General features: G+C 43.8%; 1 protein-coding gene and 1 long non-coding RNA gene across 4 annotated transcripts in view; one reads left to right on the top strand and one right to left on the bottom strand.

Annotated features, from left to right (window-relative positions):
• Positions 1–20,067, bottom strand: part of LOC307209163 — an 84,714-nt gene that overhangs the window by 46,374 nt on the left and 18,273 nt on the right. The gene's annotated exons all lie outside the window — the stretch shown is intronic.
• Positions 323–15,189, top strand: LOC307208478 (uncharacterized protein). Of its 3 annotated transcripts, none has more exons than XM_079963085.1 (3): positions 323–483; positions 3,737–3,887; positions 12,366–15,189. In XM_079963085.1, exons 2-3 carry the CDS (start codon positions 3,788–3,790, stop codon positions 14,195–14,197), a joined length of 1,932 nt encoding a protein of 643 aa, XP_079819211.1. In that variant the 5' UTR covers positions 323–483; positions 3,737–3,787; the 3' UTR covers positions 14,198–15,189. The 3 variants fall into 3 exon arrangements, with proteins under 3 accessions (XP_079819211.1, XP_079819210.1, XP_079819212.1); XM_079963084.1 differs by having other exon boundaries at positions 3,701–3,887; XM_079963086.1 differs by lacking the exons at positions 323–483; positions 3,737–3,887 and adding an exon at positions 3,903–4,181.

Here is a 20,067-nt window from a genome sequence, read left to right as displayed (position 1 = left end):
CAATAGTTTTTTAAAAATAAAGATCAGGCCTCCTGGCTGCTGCTTTGCTCCTATATTCCTGGCTGGCGTCTTTGTTTGGTAATCCAGGTGAGCCCAAGGATTTTCCTATAACAAGACCCTTGAACTTGCTCCTTAAAATGCAATCTGAACAAAACTGGTGAAGCAGTGAGGACAATATATTCTTGCAAGAGCTGAGAGCCAAAGCAGGTACTGTCCAGCTGGGGCAAAGAATGAGCTTATATTCCCTATGCACACGTTCCCTCCCTCTTATCTCCATTGCTTATCCCCCATTTATCAAATAACAGACAAGAGGCGGAACCTCCGGGCTTGCAAAGGAAGGAGGTGAGGAGGCGGGAAGGGGGGCTGCATCGTGCGGAGGCGGAGGAGGGGCTTCTTCCTAATCAAGCCTCTTAATTAAGCGCCCTCACTCCCTGCCTCCCACGCGGGGGCTCCCATTCCCGCCCCCGCTGCCCGGGATTTCGGGTGAGTGCAAAGCCAATGGCGGGGAAGGAGGGAAGGGGCTTTGCGAGGGGGTCCAGGATGAGAAGCCCCCGGATGGGGAGAGGCGGCCCTGCACGAGATCCGGGCGGGGAGAAGAGAAGGGAGGGAAGGGAGCTCTTTTCTTAAAGGGTTCCTTGAAGGCGGAGTGGGGGGAGGTTGCGCTGGGGAAAGAGAGAGAGAGAGAAGCCTCCTGCAGGGATCTGGTGCAAAGGGAGTTGCAGGGAAGCAGGCGGGAAAGGGGAGAGGGGTGGGCATTGCTGGCCAAGATCGCCTTAATAATAGTATTAATTTTAATATTTATACCCCAGCAGAAGACTCCTCGTAGGAGGACCTCAGGGTCCCGGCTTCCTTCCTTCCTTATCTTTAGGCACCAGGCGAAAGCCTTTCTCTTCTCCCAGGCGTTTGGCTCATTAAACAATCTATGGACTTCACAAGTGCATTGGGGGGGGGGTGTCGTTTTTATTTCTTACTCTTCTATGCATCTCTGTGTTTTTCTCTTGTAAGCTGCCAGGTGATCTCCTGGGGAAGGGCAGTATAGAAATGTAAAGAATAGCAGGAAAAACAGGAAGCCCTGTTGCGTTCTAGGAGGGGGGGGTTGGGTTGGGACAAAGTCTCTGATCAGCATGCATAGCAGAATGGGCTTAGGAGGGAATAATAATAATAATAATAATAATAATAATAATAATAATAATATTACTTGCACTCTGCCTATCTGACTGGGTTGCCTCAGCCACACTGGGTGGCTTCCAACAAAATAAAAAACACCTAAAACATCAAAAACTTCCCTGTACAGGGCTGCCTTCAGAAGTCTTCCGTTTTGTAGAAATGACCTTCAAATTTAAAGAAGTGCCCTCTTTAAGGAATCCCGTGGTGTAAACGTGTATGCTGTCCTCTAGGTCCAAACACATAGTAAGAGAAAGCAGTGCTCCAAAGTGCTTCTCTTGTGAACTTGCCATCTAAGTTGTTTACTCCTGACCAAAGCTCCTGTTTCCCGGAAGGGGAGGGTCTCCTCACCACTTTTAACCCCCCCACTCCCACCACATGGAAGGCAGAGGACATACTCATTCACGTTCCCAGTGTATACCATGTGTGTATCTGAAGTGAACCAGGCGCTGCCGCTCCTTCCCCTCTCACTGGGCAGCAGAGGAGGAAAGGGATGGGTTTGAAGGCTCTTCCTGCCTCTCTCCCCTGAGCAACAAGAGCAAAGGGTGTTTGCAGGGCAGGAGGGCAGAGGAGGAGGCAGCGAGGGCAGAGGGAGCAATGGGCGGATCCCCCGCCTCTCCCAGGGGGTCCAGATGCAAGCAAGGGGCTTCCTTCTTCTCCATGCAAGGGCCACCCATGTATTCAGAGCAGTCCTTTAAAGATTAACTCTTAAATTCCAAGGGGGATATATGTATATGTATATGTATATGTATATGTATATGTATATGTATATGTATATGTATATGTATATGTCTTGTGGGGAAGGAGGGGAAAGGAGAATGTTAGCCGCTTTGAGACTCCTTAGGGTAGTGATAAAGCGGGATATCAAATCCAAACTCTTCTATACACACACACACAGATTTTTTATTAGTTTTCAATTACAATAATCCAATAAAAGCATCATTGACACAACACCAAGTTTGGTCAGACTCAAACTCATGTTTGTAGCTTCGACACCAAATTATAATACAATTAATAATGCCAATTGTTCAGATGCCAAATGATACAATTTTGTTGGTCCCCACGTGAATTGATGGCTGGATGATTTACTTTAACTCTGCATTCCAAAATCTTACTAATTCCAATTACACACAAGTCAGAATAACAAACCCTTATACCACATCTGCAATTTTAACGACTTTTATTCGCATTAACACATCAAATAATTTACAGTCCTGGGGTGAAGCATTCAAATACTCTTTGGGTCTTGGGCGGAGCTAGTATTCCACAGCTGTTTCATAAGTTCTCCATTGCACCATTACAAGCTTCATTATTTTGCACCTCAAGCAGCAGCTGCAGAAATCATACTATCAAAATAAGTGTACACCATTTTCTCTCAGCCTGGTGAGGAGAGGAGAGCTAGCTAGTTAGCTAGTAATGAACCTTCTTTGCCAAGCTTCCAGTCCACTGTTATTTCTTCATTCAGCCAATAAGGTTAGATCCAATTAAACTAAATTCGAAGTCTTTAGCATTATTCAGTTCTGCCTGAGGATGATAAAAAGTAGAAAACCTTTGGAAAATATAGTTTCTCCCCCTCCCTCCCCATCTTTTTCTTTACACACACAGTTCCATTTGATGTTATATTCCACATCTGCAATCCATTTTTCACTGTCATCGCCAATACATCCATGATTTTAACAATTATTTCAGGGGAGAGTTGCCGAATCATAAATATAAAAAATCAAACTTAGTATAAAGAAGCCAAAGGCTTCACCCCACTTTGTCTTTTACACAGAATGATGTCGTTTTTCCAAGTTAAAACCTTAATGAGCTTGCAACTGTTCGATTATGTAGTTCATGATCTCACCTTTCCCAGCATGCCTCTGTAAGGTAAAGGTAAAGGTACCCCTGCCCGTACGGGCCAGTCTTGACAGACTCTGGGGTTGTGCGCCCATCTCACTCAAGAGGCCGGGGGCCAGCGCTGTCCGGAGACACTTCCGGGTCACGTGGCCAGCGTGACATCGCTGCTCTGGCGAGCCAGAGCCGCACACGGAAACGCCGTTTACCTTCCCGCTGGTAAGCGGTCCCTATTTATCTACTTGCACCCAGAGTGCTTTCGAACTGCTAGGTTGGCAGGCGCTGGGACCGAGCAGCGGGAGCGCACCCCGCTGCAGGGATTCGAACCGCCGACCTTTCGATCGGCAAGTCCTAGGCGCTGAGGCTTTAACCCACAGCGCCACCTGCGTCCCACAGCATGCCTCTGTAGATTAGTCCAAATTAAAATCTAATGATCAGAAATACCTCTGCTTCTTCATGGCAGCTTAGGAGAGTTACCAAGACAATCTGCAAGTGAAGCCCGTTTCCCCATCCCTGGGAGGGATTTGCAATGGTGATTACCCTCAGTCATCCTTGTTTTTTCTTTGATAATGATCTCCCCGTGTTGTAGGAGTTGCCTCCATTAAGACAGACCAGAACCGGAATCCCCATGGGCAGGAGAATTCCTGAAGGGCCTCTGAAACTCCCTTTTCTTCTTCCTCCCTCCCTCCCTCCCTCCCAGGAAGCTGCAACTTGCTCTGGCTTCTGCGCTCCTCAGGAAGCTGAACCTGCAAACCTAGCTGAGACTGAACCTGCAACCCTGGCCAGGATGGAAGGAGGAAGATGGACGGGTGACCTGGTCAGGCTGTCTCCCGCATCCCTCCCCACAACCTCTGAGCATTCCCTCCCAGGACCCTTGGAAAAATCTGGTGAGTTCCAGGGGAGATGGGGACAGGGATAGATGGATGGTGGAGGGAGAAAGAGGAAAAGATGGAGAGGAGACAAATGGAAAGAAGTTCCTGACAGGAAGAAGGAAGGGGTGAGGCCTTCTGCAAAGCAGCTCTTTGTTTCTTGAATCCTTTTCCTAAAGTAGTGGGGGCAGATTTTCTTCCTCCAGGCTTTTAAATCTCTCGTTTTATTTCCACTGCGGGATTAATTGATGATAAAGATGTTGTACACCAATCCTGAAAAATGGGTGAAGAGGGATATGGAAATGCTTTCCCGTAATTATTTATACTTCATATATTTAAATTGTTTCTATTACTTTTATTTTTTATAGACAGGGTCAGAGTGGTACATTCCACCAGCATCCAAACACAATAAATGCATGCACCTCCCCAGCTTGATTTGTTTAGGGACAAAGGACCCATTATCATGATACACAATTCCTGTGGCTGGAGGCTCTGTACATGGGATTGGGCATAGGAAGATTGGGCATTGGGCATAGGAATTATAAGCAAATTGTGTAAACTTGCCAATCTTACAGACCGGGGTTGTGTGTGAAAGTGAGTGAGTGAGTGAGTGAGATAATAATTTATAGCACCCCTGCAATTTTGTCCATCCCTAAGCTTACATGGAGATACTGTGATACAACTTTGGTCCAAATTTCAAAATTAGTACACAAAGCCAACAAAGAGGCTCATAAGTTTATAGTGGCACCAGCTTTCCTAGACAAGAGTCCACTTTGTTAGACTGCAGCCCACAGAAGCTTAGGCCATAATACCTCTAGTTGCACTAGGTTCAGGTTGTGGATTTTCGGGTTGCGAACGCTGCAAATGCCGCATGTGCAGAAGCATTCTGTGTGCTTCGCGCATGCGCAGGAGCGCTCTATTGCATCATGCACAGAAGCGGCGCTCTATGAACTTTTCAGGGTGCAAACAGCACCCTGGAATGGATTGCGTCCATAAGAAGAGGTACCACTGTATCAGTCTTTAAGGGCTACAAAAGATGAATCAACAGAAGCATAGTTAATCTATTGACTACCCTTTCTTTGAAATGTTTTTAGTGGTTTTTACAAATACAGTGGTACCTCGCAAGATGAATGCCTCGCAAGACGAAAGAGTTTTCTGTTTTTTGAGTCGTTCCGCAAGACGAATTTCCCTATGGGCTTGCTTCGCAAGACGAAAACGTCTTACGAATTCTTGCGAGTTTGTTTCCTTTTTCTTAAAGCCGCTAAGCCGTTAATAGCCGTGCTTCGCAAGACGAAAAATCCGCAAGACGAAGAAACTCGCAGAACGAATTAATTTCGTCTTGCGGGGCACCACTGTATAAATTGATATCAAAGACATTTATATAATCATTTAATGAGATTCTCTGAATCTCATGACATCTCCCCGTTCCTTTCATGGATCCTTATATTAATTTTTGCAAAACTAAATATTATTTTTTTAAAGTATTTTTCTTAAACAATTTCAGCATAACAAAGTATCAGTCCACATAATCAATTACATTATTCCCTCCCTTCCCCCCCCCCCACCAAGGCCTTCCCTCACCTCCCCTCTCTGATTTATTTGCACATATTGTTCTCTGCATATTATAAAATTGTACATATCCTTACTTTATCTATCATGTGTTCAGTTAATAAATTTGTGGATGTTTATTCAAAACCTGCCAAGGAGTCCAAATCATTTTGTTGTCTTTTTAAGTAATTTCTAAAAAGCTCCCATTCTTCCTTGAAGTCACTGTTGTTCTTTTCACACAGTTTATATGTCAATTTGGCCAATTCCGCATAGCTCATCAATTTTTCTTGCCATTGTTCTTTCCTTGGGATTTCCTCATTCTTCCGTCCTTGTGCTAACAAGACCCTTGCCGTTGTTGTAGCATACATAAATAAGTTTTTTTGTTTTTTTTTGGCAGGTCTTGCCCTACAATCCCTAACAAAAATGCTTCTGGTTTTTTTACATATGTTAATTTAAACATTTTTTTTCAATTCATTATATATCATTTCCCAAATTTTTTTGATTTCTCTACATTCCCACCACATATGATAAAAAGTCCTTTCTTTTTCTTTACATTTCCAACATGTGTTTAACCCGGTTTTATACATTTTTGCTATCTGTACTGGTGTTATATACCATCTATACATCATTTTCATATAGTTTTCTTTCAAAAGAGAACAGTCTGTAAATTTTAAAAATATTTTCCACGCTTTTCCCCAGTCCTCAAATTGTATATTATGTCCTATATCTTGTGCCCATTTGATCATAACTGATTTGACCTCCTCATCTTTCATTTCCCATTCTAGCAAGATACTATATACTTTGTTCAGCAACTTCACTTCTTCTGTAACTTCCCTTTGAAATCTAGTTGTATAACTAAACCCCTTCTTGTTGTCTTCCTTGTACATCTCATGTAATTGTCTGTAGTGTAACCAACTCTGAAAATGATCTTTTATTTCCTCATAATCTTTTAATTTCCATTTTCCTTCTTGATCCTTCAACAAATCTCTATATATAGGCCAACTAAATATTGATACATTTCCCACAGTTTTCATTTACCTAAATTGTCCATAAACTTCTTTACTTTACAAGTGATTCTTAAAGTCCAACTAACGTTTTGATTTGCTTGCAGTAATCTCTTAGGCAAAATTATAAATTTCCCCCATTCTTTTTTTAAATTCCTTATCTTCTTGACTGCAGAGTCTCGTGGTAAATTTTGCCATTTCAGCAGAGTCTAGCAGTTTGACTTGCCATTCTTCCCTCATCAAGATTGTTGCATATTTCCATTTTTGGGATAATAACATCCATGCAGCTGTTGTCGCATACATAGTCTTTCCTGGTCTTTTGGGATCTTGGTACCTGTAATTCCTAATAAAAGGCTTCTAGTTTCTTAACAAAAGTTGTTTTAAACATTTTTTCAATTCATTATATACCATTTCCCAAAATAATTTTGTTATCTTACATGACCACCACATCTCTTTTCTTTTCTCTTCCTCTCTTTGGCAATCACTCATAGCTGAGTAAGAGTATCTTCCACAAACACAGTTTTAACAATGAGTCCGTAAGTGACTGTGGAGGCCAATTCTGGATCCACACGACCTTCCACAGAGGGGACATTGGTTTCCGGGCGGGAGTTGATCACAGTGTGGATTTGCCAAGCGTGCCTTCCTCCTAGCACGTTTCTCCCTTGCATCCCGAGTTTTGAGTGTCCTCAAAGCCCATGACACGTTCTCCAATTGGAGCGCTCGCAGGCAAGCGTTTCCCAGTTGTTGGTATTTATACTACATTTTTAATATTTGTCTTGAGACAGTCTTTAAACCACTTTTGTTGACCACCAGCATTACGTTTCCCCTTTTTAAGTTTGAGGGACGCAGGTGGCGCTGTGGGTTAAAGCCTCAGCACCTAGGACTTGCCGATCGAAAGGTCGGCAGTTCGAATCCCTGCGGCGGGGTGCGCTCCCGCTGCTCAGTCCCTGCGCCTGCCAACCTAGCAGTTCGAAAGCACCTTCGGGTGCAAGTAGATAAATAGGGACCGCTTACCAGCGGGAAGGTAAACGGCGTTTCCGTGTGCGGCTCTGGCTCGCCAGAGCAGCGATGTCACGCTGGCCACGTGACCCGGAAGTGTCTCCGGACAGCGCTGGCCCCTGGCCTCTTAAGTGAGATGGGCGCACAACCCCAGAGTCTGTCAAGACTGGCCCGTACGGGCAGGGGTACCTTTACCTTTACCTTTTAAGTTTGGGGTAGAGTAGTTGCTTTGGAAGATTATAATCAGGCATCCGCACAACATGACCAGGCCATCAAAGTTGATGTTGAAGAATCATTTGCACATATAGTAAAAGGTACCCACGTCTCTTTACATTTCCAGCAGGTATTTGAATTTGTTCTATACATTTTAGATAACTTGCTAGGAGTCAAATACCACTGATACATCATTTTCATATAGTTTTATTTCAATGTACAACAAGCTGTAAAGTCCAGATCTGTTTTCCAAAGCCTTTCCCAATCTGCCATTTGTATGTTATGTCCTTAGTCCTTTGCCCATTTAATCATAACTGATTTGACTTGTTCATTCTTTGTTACCATTCTAGGAGCAAGTTATACATTTTAGACAGATTTTTGTTGTTACTTCCTAAGAAGAGTTCTTTTTGAAATTGTAATATCTCATAACTGAAACCTTTCTTTTTGTCTGTCTTAAAGATATTGTTTAGTTGATGGTACTGTAACCAGTAGGGACGCAGGTGGCGCTGTGGGTTAAAGCCTCAGCGCCTAGGACTTGCCGATCGAAAGGTCGGCAGTTCGAATCCCTGCGGCGGGGTGCGCTCCCGCTGCTCGGTCCCAGCGCCTGGCAACCTAGCAGTTCGAAAGCACCTCCGGGTGCAAGTAGATAAATAGGGACCGCTTACCAGCGGGAAGGTAAACGGCGTTTCCGTGTGCGGCTCTGGCTCGCCAGAGCAGCGATGTCACGCTGGCCACGTGACCCGGAAGTGTCTCCGGACAGCACTGGCCCCTGGCCTCTTAAGTGAGATGGGCGCACAACCCCAGAGTCTGTCAAGACTGGCCCGTACGGGCAGGGGTACCTTTACCTTTACCTTACTGTAACCAGTCAGTTACAGCTTCCCTTATCTCTTCAAAATCTTTTAATTTTAGTTGGTTTTCATCTTCAGTTAACAGCTCTCTGTAAATCGGCCAATTACTTCTCATATTCCGTTTTTACAGAGATATTGCTTCAAGGGGGAAAGCCACCAGCAATTTTTTATTTGCTCAAGCAAATTTTTATACTTCTCCCAAACCCTAAAAATTGATTTTCTTACTATAGTGGTACTCAGGTGTCAGGAAACTGCCATCGGAGCCTCAAGTGGTGGAGGGGCTCCAGGATGCTAGGAGACCCTCGGATGCTGAGGAGGGAACCAGCAGGGGGAGAGGGAGAGTTTCAGCGGAAACCGAGTCGGAGGAACGGCTCCGAGACGCTTCCAGTGAGAACAGCGGGGAGAGCTCAGGACCTCCCCTTGGGACGCCTACTCTGTGCAGGAAGCTGTCACGTAGAGAAGCAAGGCGTAGAGTTTCTGTCAAAGAACTCTTCTGTTGGAAGAAATTCCGGAAACGCCCACTGACGGATTCTGCCAGCAATTAAGGCAGCCATGCACCGATGGCTGCGCGGAGAGGGACAGTTTTGAAACTGATCACAAAACTTTGAGAGTGTAAACGCTTACGCACAAGTAGCCCCATAACTCATCACATCAGGTTAAGAACTTGATTCGTTCTGGAGGTCTGTTCTTAATCTGAAACTGTTATTAACCTGAAGCACCACTTTAGCTAATGGGGCTCCGGCTGCTGCTATGCCGCTGGAGCACAATTTCTGTTCTTATCGTGAATCAAAGTTCTTAACTCAAGCTACTATTTCTGGGTTAGTGGAGTCTGTAACCTGAAACTTCTGTAACCCGAGGTACCACTCTATATGATTCTGAAAAGCTCTATGCACCTCCCAGATCTAAAATACCTCCTAGAGGTATTTTAAAATGTCCTCCCAGATCTAAAGTACCTGTGTTTTCCAATGTAATCAATTCCCGGTTCTAGCAGATACAGGATGCTTCATACTAAAGTTTCAAATCCAGCAGGGTGAAAGAAGAAGAGAAGAGTTTGGATTTGATATCCCACTTTATCACTACCCGAAGGAGTCTCAAAGTGGCTAACAATCTCCTTTCCCTTCCTCCCCCACAACAAACACTCTGTGAGGTGAGTGGGGCTGAGAGACTGAGAGACGTCAGAGAAGTGTGACTAGCCCAAGGTCACCCAGCAGCTGCATGTGGAGGAGCGGAGATGCGAACCCGGTTCCCCAGATTACGAGTCTACCGCTCTTAACCACTACACCACACTGGCTCTCTCCTCTCTCTCTTACAACTGTAAATAATTTATATTTTATCCTTGGTTTCTTCCCTTGCCAGATAAACCTAGATATGTCTTTTTGCCATTTTTCAACGCATCCTGTGTTGCCTATCGCCATGACTGATTGGAATAAAAATGACATTTTTGGCAATACATTATTTTTTATTACTGAGATTCTTCCCCAAAATGATAAATTCATTCTTCCCCATTGATCTAAAACTCTTTTTCTTTCTTTCCACACATTATAAAAATTGTGTTTAAAAATATTAATATTCTTAGCTATCAACCAAACTAAGTATTTGACTTTGTTATGTATAGCTACCGTAACTCTGTTTTCTGTTGTAATTCCTTTTTGTCTTATTCCGTCAGGTTTTTTACCAAAAACTTAAGTCTTATTCTTGTTTAGTTTAAAGCCTATGACCTGCCCGAAGTCCTGTATCTTTTCTAACACCTTTGGTAGAGTATTTTTGAGATTACAAGGTCAACTACAAAAGCTTTTAATTTACCATATTTTTCGCCCTATAGGGCGCACCTAGTTTTTTTTGGGGGGGGGAAATAAAGGGGGGAAAATCCCCCCCCCCAGGCACGGGGCTGGGGAAGCCCGAGTTTCCCCCGACCCCAGAACAGGCTGCTATCCGCAAGCCTAGGGAGCCCGGCGGGAGCTCCCGCCAGGCTCCCCAGGCTTGCGAATATCTGCCCGAAGCCCTGGGGCGTGCTGCTCAGCGCGCCCAAGGCTTCGGGATGCAGGCTGCTATCCACAAGCCTGGGGAGCCCGGCGGGAGTTGCCGCGGGCTCCCTAGGCTTGCGGAGAGCTTCCTGAAGCCTGGAGAGTGAGAGGGGTCGGTGCACACCGACCCCTCTCGCTCTCCAGGCTTCAGCGAAAGCCTGCATTCGCCCTATAGGATGCACACCCATTTCTCCTTCATTTTTGGAGGGGGAAAAGTGCGTCCTATAGGACAAAAAATACGGTATATGTTTTATTTCCTGCTGTTATTCCTCTAATTATGTAATTTCTTTGCTCTTATCTCTCCAGGGCCTCTAATACCAAATTAAATAATAATGGTGATAGGGAACATAATTGTCCTGTCCCTTTCGTTATCTTACACTTTTCTGTATCTAACCCTTATTAACAATCAGCATGGCCTGTTGCTCAGAATAAATGACATCAATTCCTCTCTCAAATGCTTCCCAAAATTCATTTTTTTCTATGAAAACCCATGAGACGTTATCAAAAGCCTTTTCAGCATCTATAAACATTGAGGATGCTTTATCTCATTTCTTACTTCCAAATATTCAATAATATCAATTATATTCCTTATGTTATCCTTCATCTGACATACTGGACTGATTATGATGAATTATTTCTGCTAAAACACCTTTCATTCTATTGCCCAAAATGTTAGCGATACTCTAATTGGAGTATTTTTCCGACCTTTTAGTTCGAGAATTATTGAGTTGTGGTCCGAAAGTGTTCTTGGTTGCATTTCTCCTTTTTTAATCTATGGACTCCCATCCTACAGGAGACAGTGGTGGCCAACAACTTGGATAGCTTGAAAAAGAGGATTTAATTGATGCCTGTGCTCTGCCCTCACGGTCCTAGGCAATAATGCTTCTTAATACCAGTTTCTGGAAAGCACAGGAGGGCAGAGAAGGCTCTTATGCTCCAATCCTGCTTGCTGGTTTCCCATAGTTGGTGTCAGGAGCTTGTATTACTCTCGAGTAGGACCCTGGCAGAGACACATGTCTGACTGGCATGTTCTGTCCCTCCTGGTCGTTTGTTCGGGAGCTTTAAAAGCTTTCTTCTGCCCGAACATCACAGCGACCGATGCCAACAGACATCAGCACACTTGGGGATCCGCAGAGTGTTTGCAGCTTGCATAACAGAACTCAGAAACTCAGCATTTTGGCTAATCTACTTTGTTTACATATAAACACACACGGAGCACTGCAACATGGCTTCCTCTCTCTCTAGCATCAAACAGCAAAAGAGAAAGAACAAACACTTCACGGAACACAGTAACACAAACATCCTGTCTTCATCACTTCCCACACTGTGGAGTCAAAACATACACCGTCATGTGATAGACATCAAACCCATGACTGCAGTCACAGAGCAGGAATCTTAACAGTTGGCCTCTGTGAGAACAGGATGCTGGACTAGGTGGGCCTTTGCCAGATCCAACAGGGTCTTCTTATGTTCTAAAACATTGCAATATTTTTACAGTTACATATGGCATAGTAACACTAAAGTTTTACTTCTTACTCATTGGAGAGACTACTACTAGAACCTGAGATCATTACCTCACTTGAAAAAGAAAAATACAGAGATGTGTCTAATAAGTCAATTCCACCATAGATCTGCATTATAAAATGATGCTGTATTACTTAGTGTGAATGGAGTGATCATGTGTTGCTCTTGCCATTTTCTCATCTGCATTGCTATAAATTGTAACATAGAGAGGACAGTGGAGAATGGGGAAAGTGTTAAAATAACAGAATGTGAACATTGGGTTTGGAATGTGTTCAGTCCCTTTCTTGTCTTTCTTGAAAGTCTTAACAGGATTCTCTCACCTCTACTCCCAAACAGGTGAGGAAGATGACGGCCAGTATTCTATGGAGCCTGTGAATTCATTAGGAAGAACAAAGAAACAGTTTAAATGCATGGAATGTGGCATGTACTTTAGTCACAGGGGAAGACTGAGGATACACCAACAAATTCACACAGGGGAGAGACCATTTAAATGTATTGAATGTGGAAAGAGCTTCAGTCAAAGTGGATCACTTAGAAGACATCAACGAACTCACACGGGGGAGAAACCATATAAATGTATTGAATGTGGAAAGAGCTTCAGTGAAAGGGGAAACCTTAGAACGCATCAACGAACTCACACAGGGGAGAAATCATTTGAATGTATTGAATGTGGAAAGAGCTTCAGTGAAAGTGGATCACTTAGAAGACATCAACGAACTCACACAGGGGAGAAATCATTTGAATGTATTGAATGTGGAAAGAGCTTCAGTGAAAGGGGAAACCTTAGAATGCATCAACGAACTCACACAGGGGAGAAATCATTTGAATGTATTGAATGTGGAAAGAGCTTCAGTGAAAGTGGATCACTTAGAATACACCAACGAACTCACACAGGGGAGAGACCTTTTAAATGTATTGAATGTGGAAAGAGCTTTAGTGAAAGGGGAAACCTTAGAACACATCAACGAACTCACACGGGTGAGAAACCATTTGAATGTATTGAATGTGGAAAGAGCTTCAGTCAAAGTGGATCACTTAGAACACATCAACGAACTCACACGGGGGAGAAACCATTTGAATGTATTGACTGTGGAAAGAGCTTCAGTAGATTTGAACACTTGAGAACACACCAACGAACTCACACAGGGGAGAAACCATTTAAATGTATTGATTGTGGAAAAAGCTTCAGTAGAAGTGGAACCTTTAGAATACACCAACGAACTCACACGGGGGAGAAACCATTTCAATGTACGGAATGTGGAAAGAGCTTCAGTGAAAGTGGATCACTTAGAAAACATCAACAAACTCACACGAGCGAGAAACCATTTAAATGTATTGAATGTGGAAAAAGCTTCAGTAGAAGTGGAACCTTTAGAATACACCAACGAACTCACACGGGGGAGAACCCATTTCAATGTACGGAATGTGGAAAGAGCTTCAGTGAAAGTGGATCACTTAGAAAACATCAACGAACTCATACGGGGGAGAAACCATTTAAATGTATTGAATGTGGAAAGAGCTTCTGTGAAAGTGGAACACTTAGAAAACATCAACGAACTCACACGGGCGAGAAACCATTTAAATGTATTGAATGTGGAAAAAGCTTCAGTCGAAGTGGACACCTTAGAAGGCATCAAGGAACTCACATGGGGAGAAACCATTTAAATGTATGGAGTGCGGTAAGAGCTTCAGTGAAAGTGGAGCACTTAGAAAACATCAACGAACTCACACAGGGGAGAAACCATTTAAATGTATTGAATGTGGAAAGAGCTTCAGTAGAAGTGGAACCTTTAGAATACACCAACGAACTCACACGGAGGAGAAACCATTTCAATGTACGGAATGTGGAAAGAGCTTCAGTGAAAGTGGATCACTTAGAAAACATCAACGAACTCACACGGGGGAGAAACCATTTAAATGTATTGAATGTGGAAAGAGCTTCAGTGAAAGTGGAACCTTTAGAATACACCAACGAACTCACACGGAGGAGAAACCATTTCAATGTACGGAATGTGGAAAGAGCTTCAGTGAAAGTGGATCACTTAGAAAACATCAACGAACTCACATGGGCGAGAAACCATTTAAATGTATTGAATGTGGAAAAAGCTTCAGTGGAAGTGGACACCTTAGAAGGCATCAAGGAACTCACATGGGGAGAAACCATTTAAATGTATGGAGTGCGGTAAGAGCTTCAGTGAAAGTGGAGCACTTAGAAAACATCAACGAACTCACACAGGGGAGAAACCATTTAAATGTATTGAATGTGGAAAGAGCTTCAGTGAAAGTGGAACACTTAGAAAACATCAACGAACTCACATGGGCGAGAAACCATTTAAATGTATTGAATGTGGAAAAAGCTTCAGTGGAAGTGGACACCTTAGAAGGCATCAAGGAACTCACATGGGGAGAAACCATTTAAATGTATGGAGTGCGGTAAGAGCTTCAGTGAAAGTGGAGCACTTAGAAAACATCAACGAACTCACACATTGGAGAAACCATATAAATGTATTGAATGTGGAAAGAGCTTCAGTGGAAGTGGATCACTTAGAAAACATCAACGGACTCACACTGGGAAGAAGCCATTTAAACGTATTGAATGTTGAAAGAGCTTCATTGAAAAGGAACACCTTAGGAAAAATCAGCTAACTCACACGGGGGGAAATTATAGATGTATGGAATCTGGAAAGAGCTCCAGAGGGAGTGGAGACCTTAATATTCATAAGCAAATTCACACAGGCGGATAACCATATAAATGTATGGAGTTTTCCACTCAGGGTTCCCCGGGTTCCTGATAAGTGACGATGACTGTCAAGTCTCTGGATGTGCAGAAAAGAATTTGGTAGTGTTTGTTTTCCATCTTCGGGGCCATGCTGTTTGGAGACCCTTGCTTTTTTAATTTGAACTGTTGATCTGGATAGCTTGGAATCTGGCATTCTGGACTTTCCCCACAATGCTGCTTATTGGTCAGAACAGAGAGCTGGATCTGGATTTCCTGCTTCAGTGCATCATTCCCACGTACACTTCCTCAGTTTGTGAATATGGCTGCTTTGGATTCCTTTGGGCCAGTTACTAATAATCTACTTTTGTTGTTGTTCAAAATGGGTTTTTGCTGGTAATGGGTTCATGAAATTTCAATAAAGCAAAGATCCCTTTCAAGAGATTTATTTTCATGTATTCCACTGTATAGTTTGGTTGGTCTGTGACACCCCCCTGCCCGGTCGTTTTGTTTCTTGCAGAGCGCCCAGTCTTTTGGTGAAGTGTGTTTGTTGCGCAAGAACTCCAAAGCAGCTTTAATTACGAAACCTGAATTTTCCTGTGTGTGACTGAATCCCACCCCAAAACAGAGATGGTTTGGAAATGTCCTTTGTCAGATGCATGAAGCATGAATGTAAGCTTGTTATATTTATCTCTACACACACACACACACACACACACACACACACACACGTGTTCATGGGTGGAAAGAAAAAAGTGAGGTCAGACAGACAATGAAATTCAAGGAATGCAGAAGGGCAGGTTTATGGAAATTAAACTATTATCCTTAACACTTTCCCAAACTTGGGGAACCCAGTGAGCCATAAAAGTAGGAGAGCAAAGAGCTTGAAGACAAAGAGCACTTAGTGGCAGAGCAGGTGATGCTGATGGCGGCGAATGAGGAGGTGGGAGAGATTGGGGGGGTGGAGATTCACTTTGGACAATGCCATTATCCAAGAGGCTGGGTTCTACAGCTTCTCTCTATAAAGTTTGAAATAAATAAGGACTGTTAGAAACTTTCCCTTGTCTTTATACTTTCCTGGGCTACCATCTAACAGCACCCTAACAGGTGCAAATAGCCATGGGCACAAGTCTCTTGGGGTGGGGAGCCCACACAGAATATCAGTATGCCCAAGGGACCTGATCCGAGGAAGAAGCCAGCCAATCCATAAACGGGTTGGAGCTCAGAGCGGCCAGACTGGCCCTCCTCTACTTTGAGATGTGATGGAATCTATAATCCCTATCAGCAGACCACATAGCAGACCTCCCAGGCGAAATGGAGCCTTTGCCCACAGGTTTTGCAGCAAATAGGGGATTGCTTTGTCCTCCCAAGAGTGGACCTGTTTGCAAGTCCAGAAAACCAAAAGGTGGAGCTCTTCTCCTGGTTCAGGACCCAGGGAGCAATGGGTATGGATTCCTTGACTTCCTCTGGCTGGGGGTGGGCTCCCATATGCCTTCCCACAGCCCTAATCCAGCTATTTCTCAGGCGGGTCAGATCTGCTTCACTGTGGCTTCACTGCTTCTTCTGGCCATGGAGGCTCTAGTTCACAGAACACATGGCCCCAGAACTCATGCTGGAGGACTTATCCGCTGCTGGGAGGCCTTTTCCACCTGACCTGGAGGGCAGAATCTAGCCTCCATATTAAAAAATAATGCTGAAGCAAACTCTTGGGTTGCAGTGTTAGGGTCTCCTTTTCAGGTCTCCGTTATTGGTTTTACTGCCCCAAATGTCTAAAATGCTTTAAAATGGCTTTTAATCTGTGGGTATTTAAATTTTATTGGAGGTGGCTCCAATACTTTGGCCACCTTATGAGAAGAGAAGACTCCCTGGAAAAGACCCTGATGTTGGGAAAGATGGAGGGCACAAGGAGAAGGGGACGACACAGGACGAGATGGTTGGACAGTGTTCTCAAAGCTACCAGCATGAGTTTGACCAAACTGCGGGAGGCAGTGGAAGACAGGAGGGCCTGGCGTGCTCTGGGGTCACGACTAAACAACATTTAAATTTTGGTTGTTTCGTTTTAAATGAGTGCAGCATGTGCCTGGGAAGAGAGGAGAAGGGGGGGGTGTAATTACAGTGCTTCAGAGTAGGGGGAAATACAGTGGTACCTCTGGTTATGAGCTTAATTCGTTCTGGAGGTCTGTTCATAACCTGAAACTGTTCTTAACCTGAAGCACCACTTTAGCTAATGGGGCCTCCTGCTGTCACCGCATGATTTCTGTTCTCATCCTAAAGCAAAGTTCTTAACCCGAGTTACTATTTCTGGGTTAGTGGAGTCTGTAACCTGAAGTGTTTGTAACCCGAGGTCCCACTGTATAGGGGAAATGGGGCAGGCCCAGTAAGGAGCACATGGCATAGGCAGTTGGTGACTAGTGCTCCTGTGAAAGCCCTGACTGACCCCTGGAACATCTGAATGGCTCTCTCCCACTTTGTGGAGCCCACTTGGCTCCCTGGTCTACTCCAGAGCTTAGGGCAAAGAAGGAAGCTAGGAGACAGCTCAAACACAACTGGAGGAAAGATCCTGTAAAATGTTATCAGAAATTGGTAAGGGCTCCTCACCGAGCCTAACGAGTGACAGTGAAGGCAGCCAAGAAAGGCATACTGCCATGGACTGACTGGATGAGGAGTGGTGGGAGACACGAGCTGGGGGACCTCTAAGAGAACCCCCAGGGGAAGAAAGCTCAGAACTAGGGGAGTAGAGGTGGGATAACAATGGGTGGTCAGAGGGAGAAAAATGAGTAGACAGTAGGGAGGAGGAGGAGGAGGTGTCAGAAGCTGAAGGGGCAACAGGGCTTAGTGATCAGGGAGAGTCTGCACCAGAGAGAAGTCCAGAACAGAGGCAGAAGCGGGGGGGGGGGGGGCAAGAAGAAGAGATCAGGCAGGCTGCTGGAGAAGCCAGGGAATCTTCCTCCTACTGTGACCAGTTCCCTACCTCTTGATCTCCCAGAACACACAGAGGAACAGCCAGTCTATATCTGCATCAGGAACAATATGGGTGTGGCTGAAGTGTCAGGCAAAGTTCATGCAATAAAGGCCAAAGCAGTTACTCATTAACCATTTACTGTAATATTTCTGATTTTAAAAAGCCTTCCATGCCTCCCCCAAAAGAAACTATGTCTTTGTTCTATTTCGTATAAAGACGTCTCACACAAATGCTCAATTCAATAATGATGGAGAAGGGTGGTTTTCTCTCTCTCTCTCTCTTTCTTTCTTTCTTTCTTTCTTTCTTTCTTTCTTTCTATGCAGACTTCTATACTGAGGGTGGAGCAAAGATGAAGAGGAAATCAGTGATATTTGAGAAGTGAAGGGAGAGAGGGAGGAAGATGAGCATTCCCAGAAGCACCATTTAAGGCAACAGTTTCTGGTTGTAGTAACATTATTCTGTACATAATACGCACTTCTCTGCCCTGTCATAAAGAAAGGGCGAGGAAGCAAGAGCAGGAATAGCTGACCGAGGAAAAAGAAAACCTCGTCGATCAGTCAGCCCAGCATCTTGGCAGCAAGAGAAAGCTAATCCAGGGGTGAGTATTTTACCACTAGACCCCAATTTATGCTCTCAGGCAGCTGGTTGCTCAGAAAGGGCTGTTTTCATTCAGTTCTCAGTGAGCCTGCAGGGGTGTTTTAACCCTTCCCTTCTTCACAATCCTGTGGAAAATAAGACATCCATACAGAAACTGTTAGCCCCAGGCAAGAAACTTCTATTGCAGACCACAAAAAGGCCAAGTGTTTTTAAATTTTGTTTGTTCCAATAGGATGGTGGAGCTATTTAATCTATTTTAGCTCCAGAATGTGCTTGAATCCACAGACACACACACAGTCTGGAGGCACTGTCACTCCCCACTAGAAGGATTTGGAAATGCTTATTGACCAATAGTTTCCCCCCCAACTGGCCTTTATCCTCTAACTGCTTCTCATTTTGCTTTTTTTTCTACAGCTGCCTCTTCTGTCAACAAATCCGCAGACTCTTCATCTACCATGGCCTCCTATTCTCCATTCACAGATGTGGAGGATGAAGTTAAGTGCCCCATCTGCAGGGACTATCTGACAGACCCCGTGACCTTGGACTGCGGCCACAACTTCTGTCAGGGCTGCATCCAGAACTGCAGCGATAAATGGGAAGAAAAGGGTGTGGGGGACTTGGAGTGTCCGGTCTGCAGAGCCAAGATCCAGAAAGGGAATTTCCGTCCCAATTGGGACCTGGCAAACATATCTTTTTTTTTTTTAAATAATTTTTATTGCATTTTTCACAAAAAAGAACAAAAAAGCAAATTTTCACAAACATTACAAAAAGAAAAATTTTCACAAACATTACAAAAGAAAAGAAAACATAGACAACAAAAAAAAAAGAAGAAGAGAAAAAAGGAGATTTTAACATATAAAAACATAAAAAAATCCCTCACTTTCCAATTATAACCTTCAAAACCTTATTTTCCTTACTTCCACCCGCCTCCCGATCTTGTATTCTATGTAATAATTAGTTCAGCAAGCTCAATCTTTGTTCATTTTGATTCTTGATCCCTCCCTTTGTGCTCTTATTTAACTCAGTCACTAGAACCCCTTCTTTCCTTTTCAATGTCCTCAACATTCAAAGATTTTACAGTGTTTTTGTAAATAGACTTTAAACTTCTTCCAGTCCTCTTCCACCTGCTCTTCTCCTTGATCTCGAATTCTGCCGGTCATTTCAGCCAGTTCCATATAGTCTATTACTTGCATCTGCCATTCTTCCAGAGTGGGTAGATCTTGTGTCTTCCAATACTTTGCGATGAGTATTCTTGCTGCTGCTGTAGCGTACATAAAGAAAGTTCTATCCTTCTTTGGCACCAATTGGCCGACCATGCCCAGAAGAAAGGCCTCTGGTTTCTTCAAGAAGGTATACTTAAATACCTTTTTCAGTTCATTATATATCATCTCCCAGAAAGCCTTGATCCTTGGGCACGTCCACCAAAGGTGAAAGAATGTCCCTTCAGTTTCTTTGCATTTCCAACATTTATTATCGGGCAAATGATAGATTTTTGCAAGTTTGACTGGGGTCATGTACCACCTATATATCATTTTCATAATATTCTCTCTTAAGGCATTACATGCCGTGAATTTCATACCGGTGGTCCACAACTGTTCCCAGTCAACAAACATAATGTTATGACCAACGTCTTGTGCCCATTTTATCATAGCAGATTTTACCGTTTCATCCTCAGTATTCCACTTCAACAGCAAGTTATACATTCTCGACAATATCTTAGCATTGGGTTCTAACAATTCTGTCTCCAACTTTGATTTTTCCAC

This window comes from Podarcis cretensis (assembly GCF_951804945.1).
Source record: "Podarcis cretensis genome assembly, chromosome: 2".
Lineage (NCBI taxonomy): Eukaryota > Metazoa > Chordata > Lepidosauria > Squamata > Lacertidae > Podarcis > Podarcis cretensis.
The sequence above is the reverse complement of the archived record's forward strand: the minus strand, read 5'-3'. Positions and strand labels throughout refer to the sequence as shown.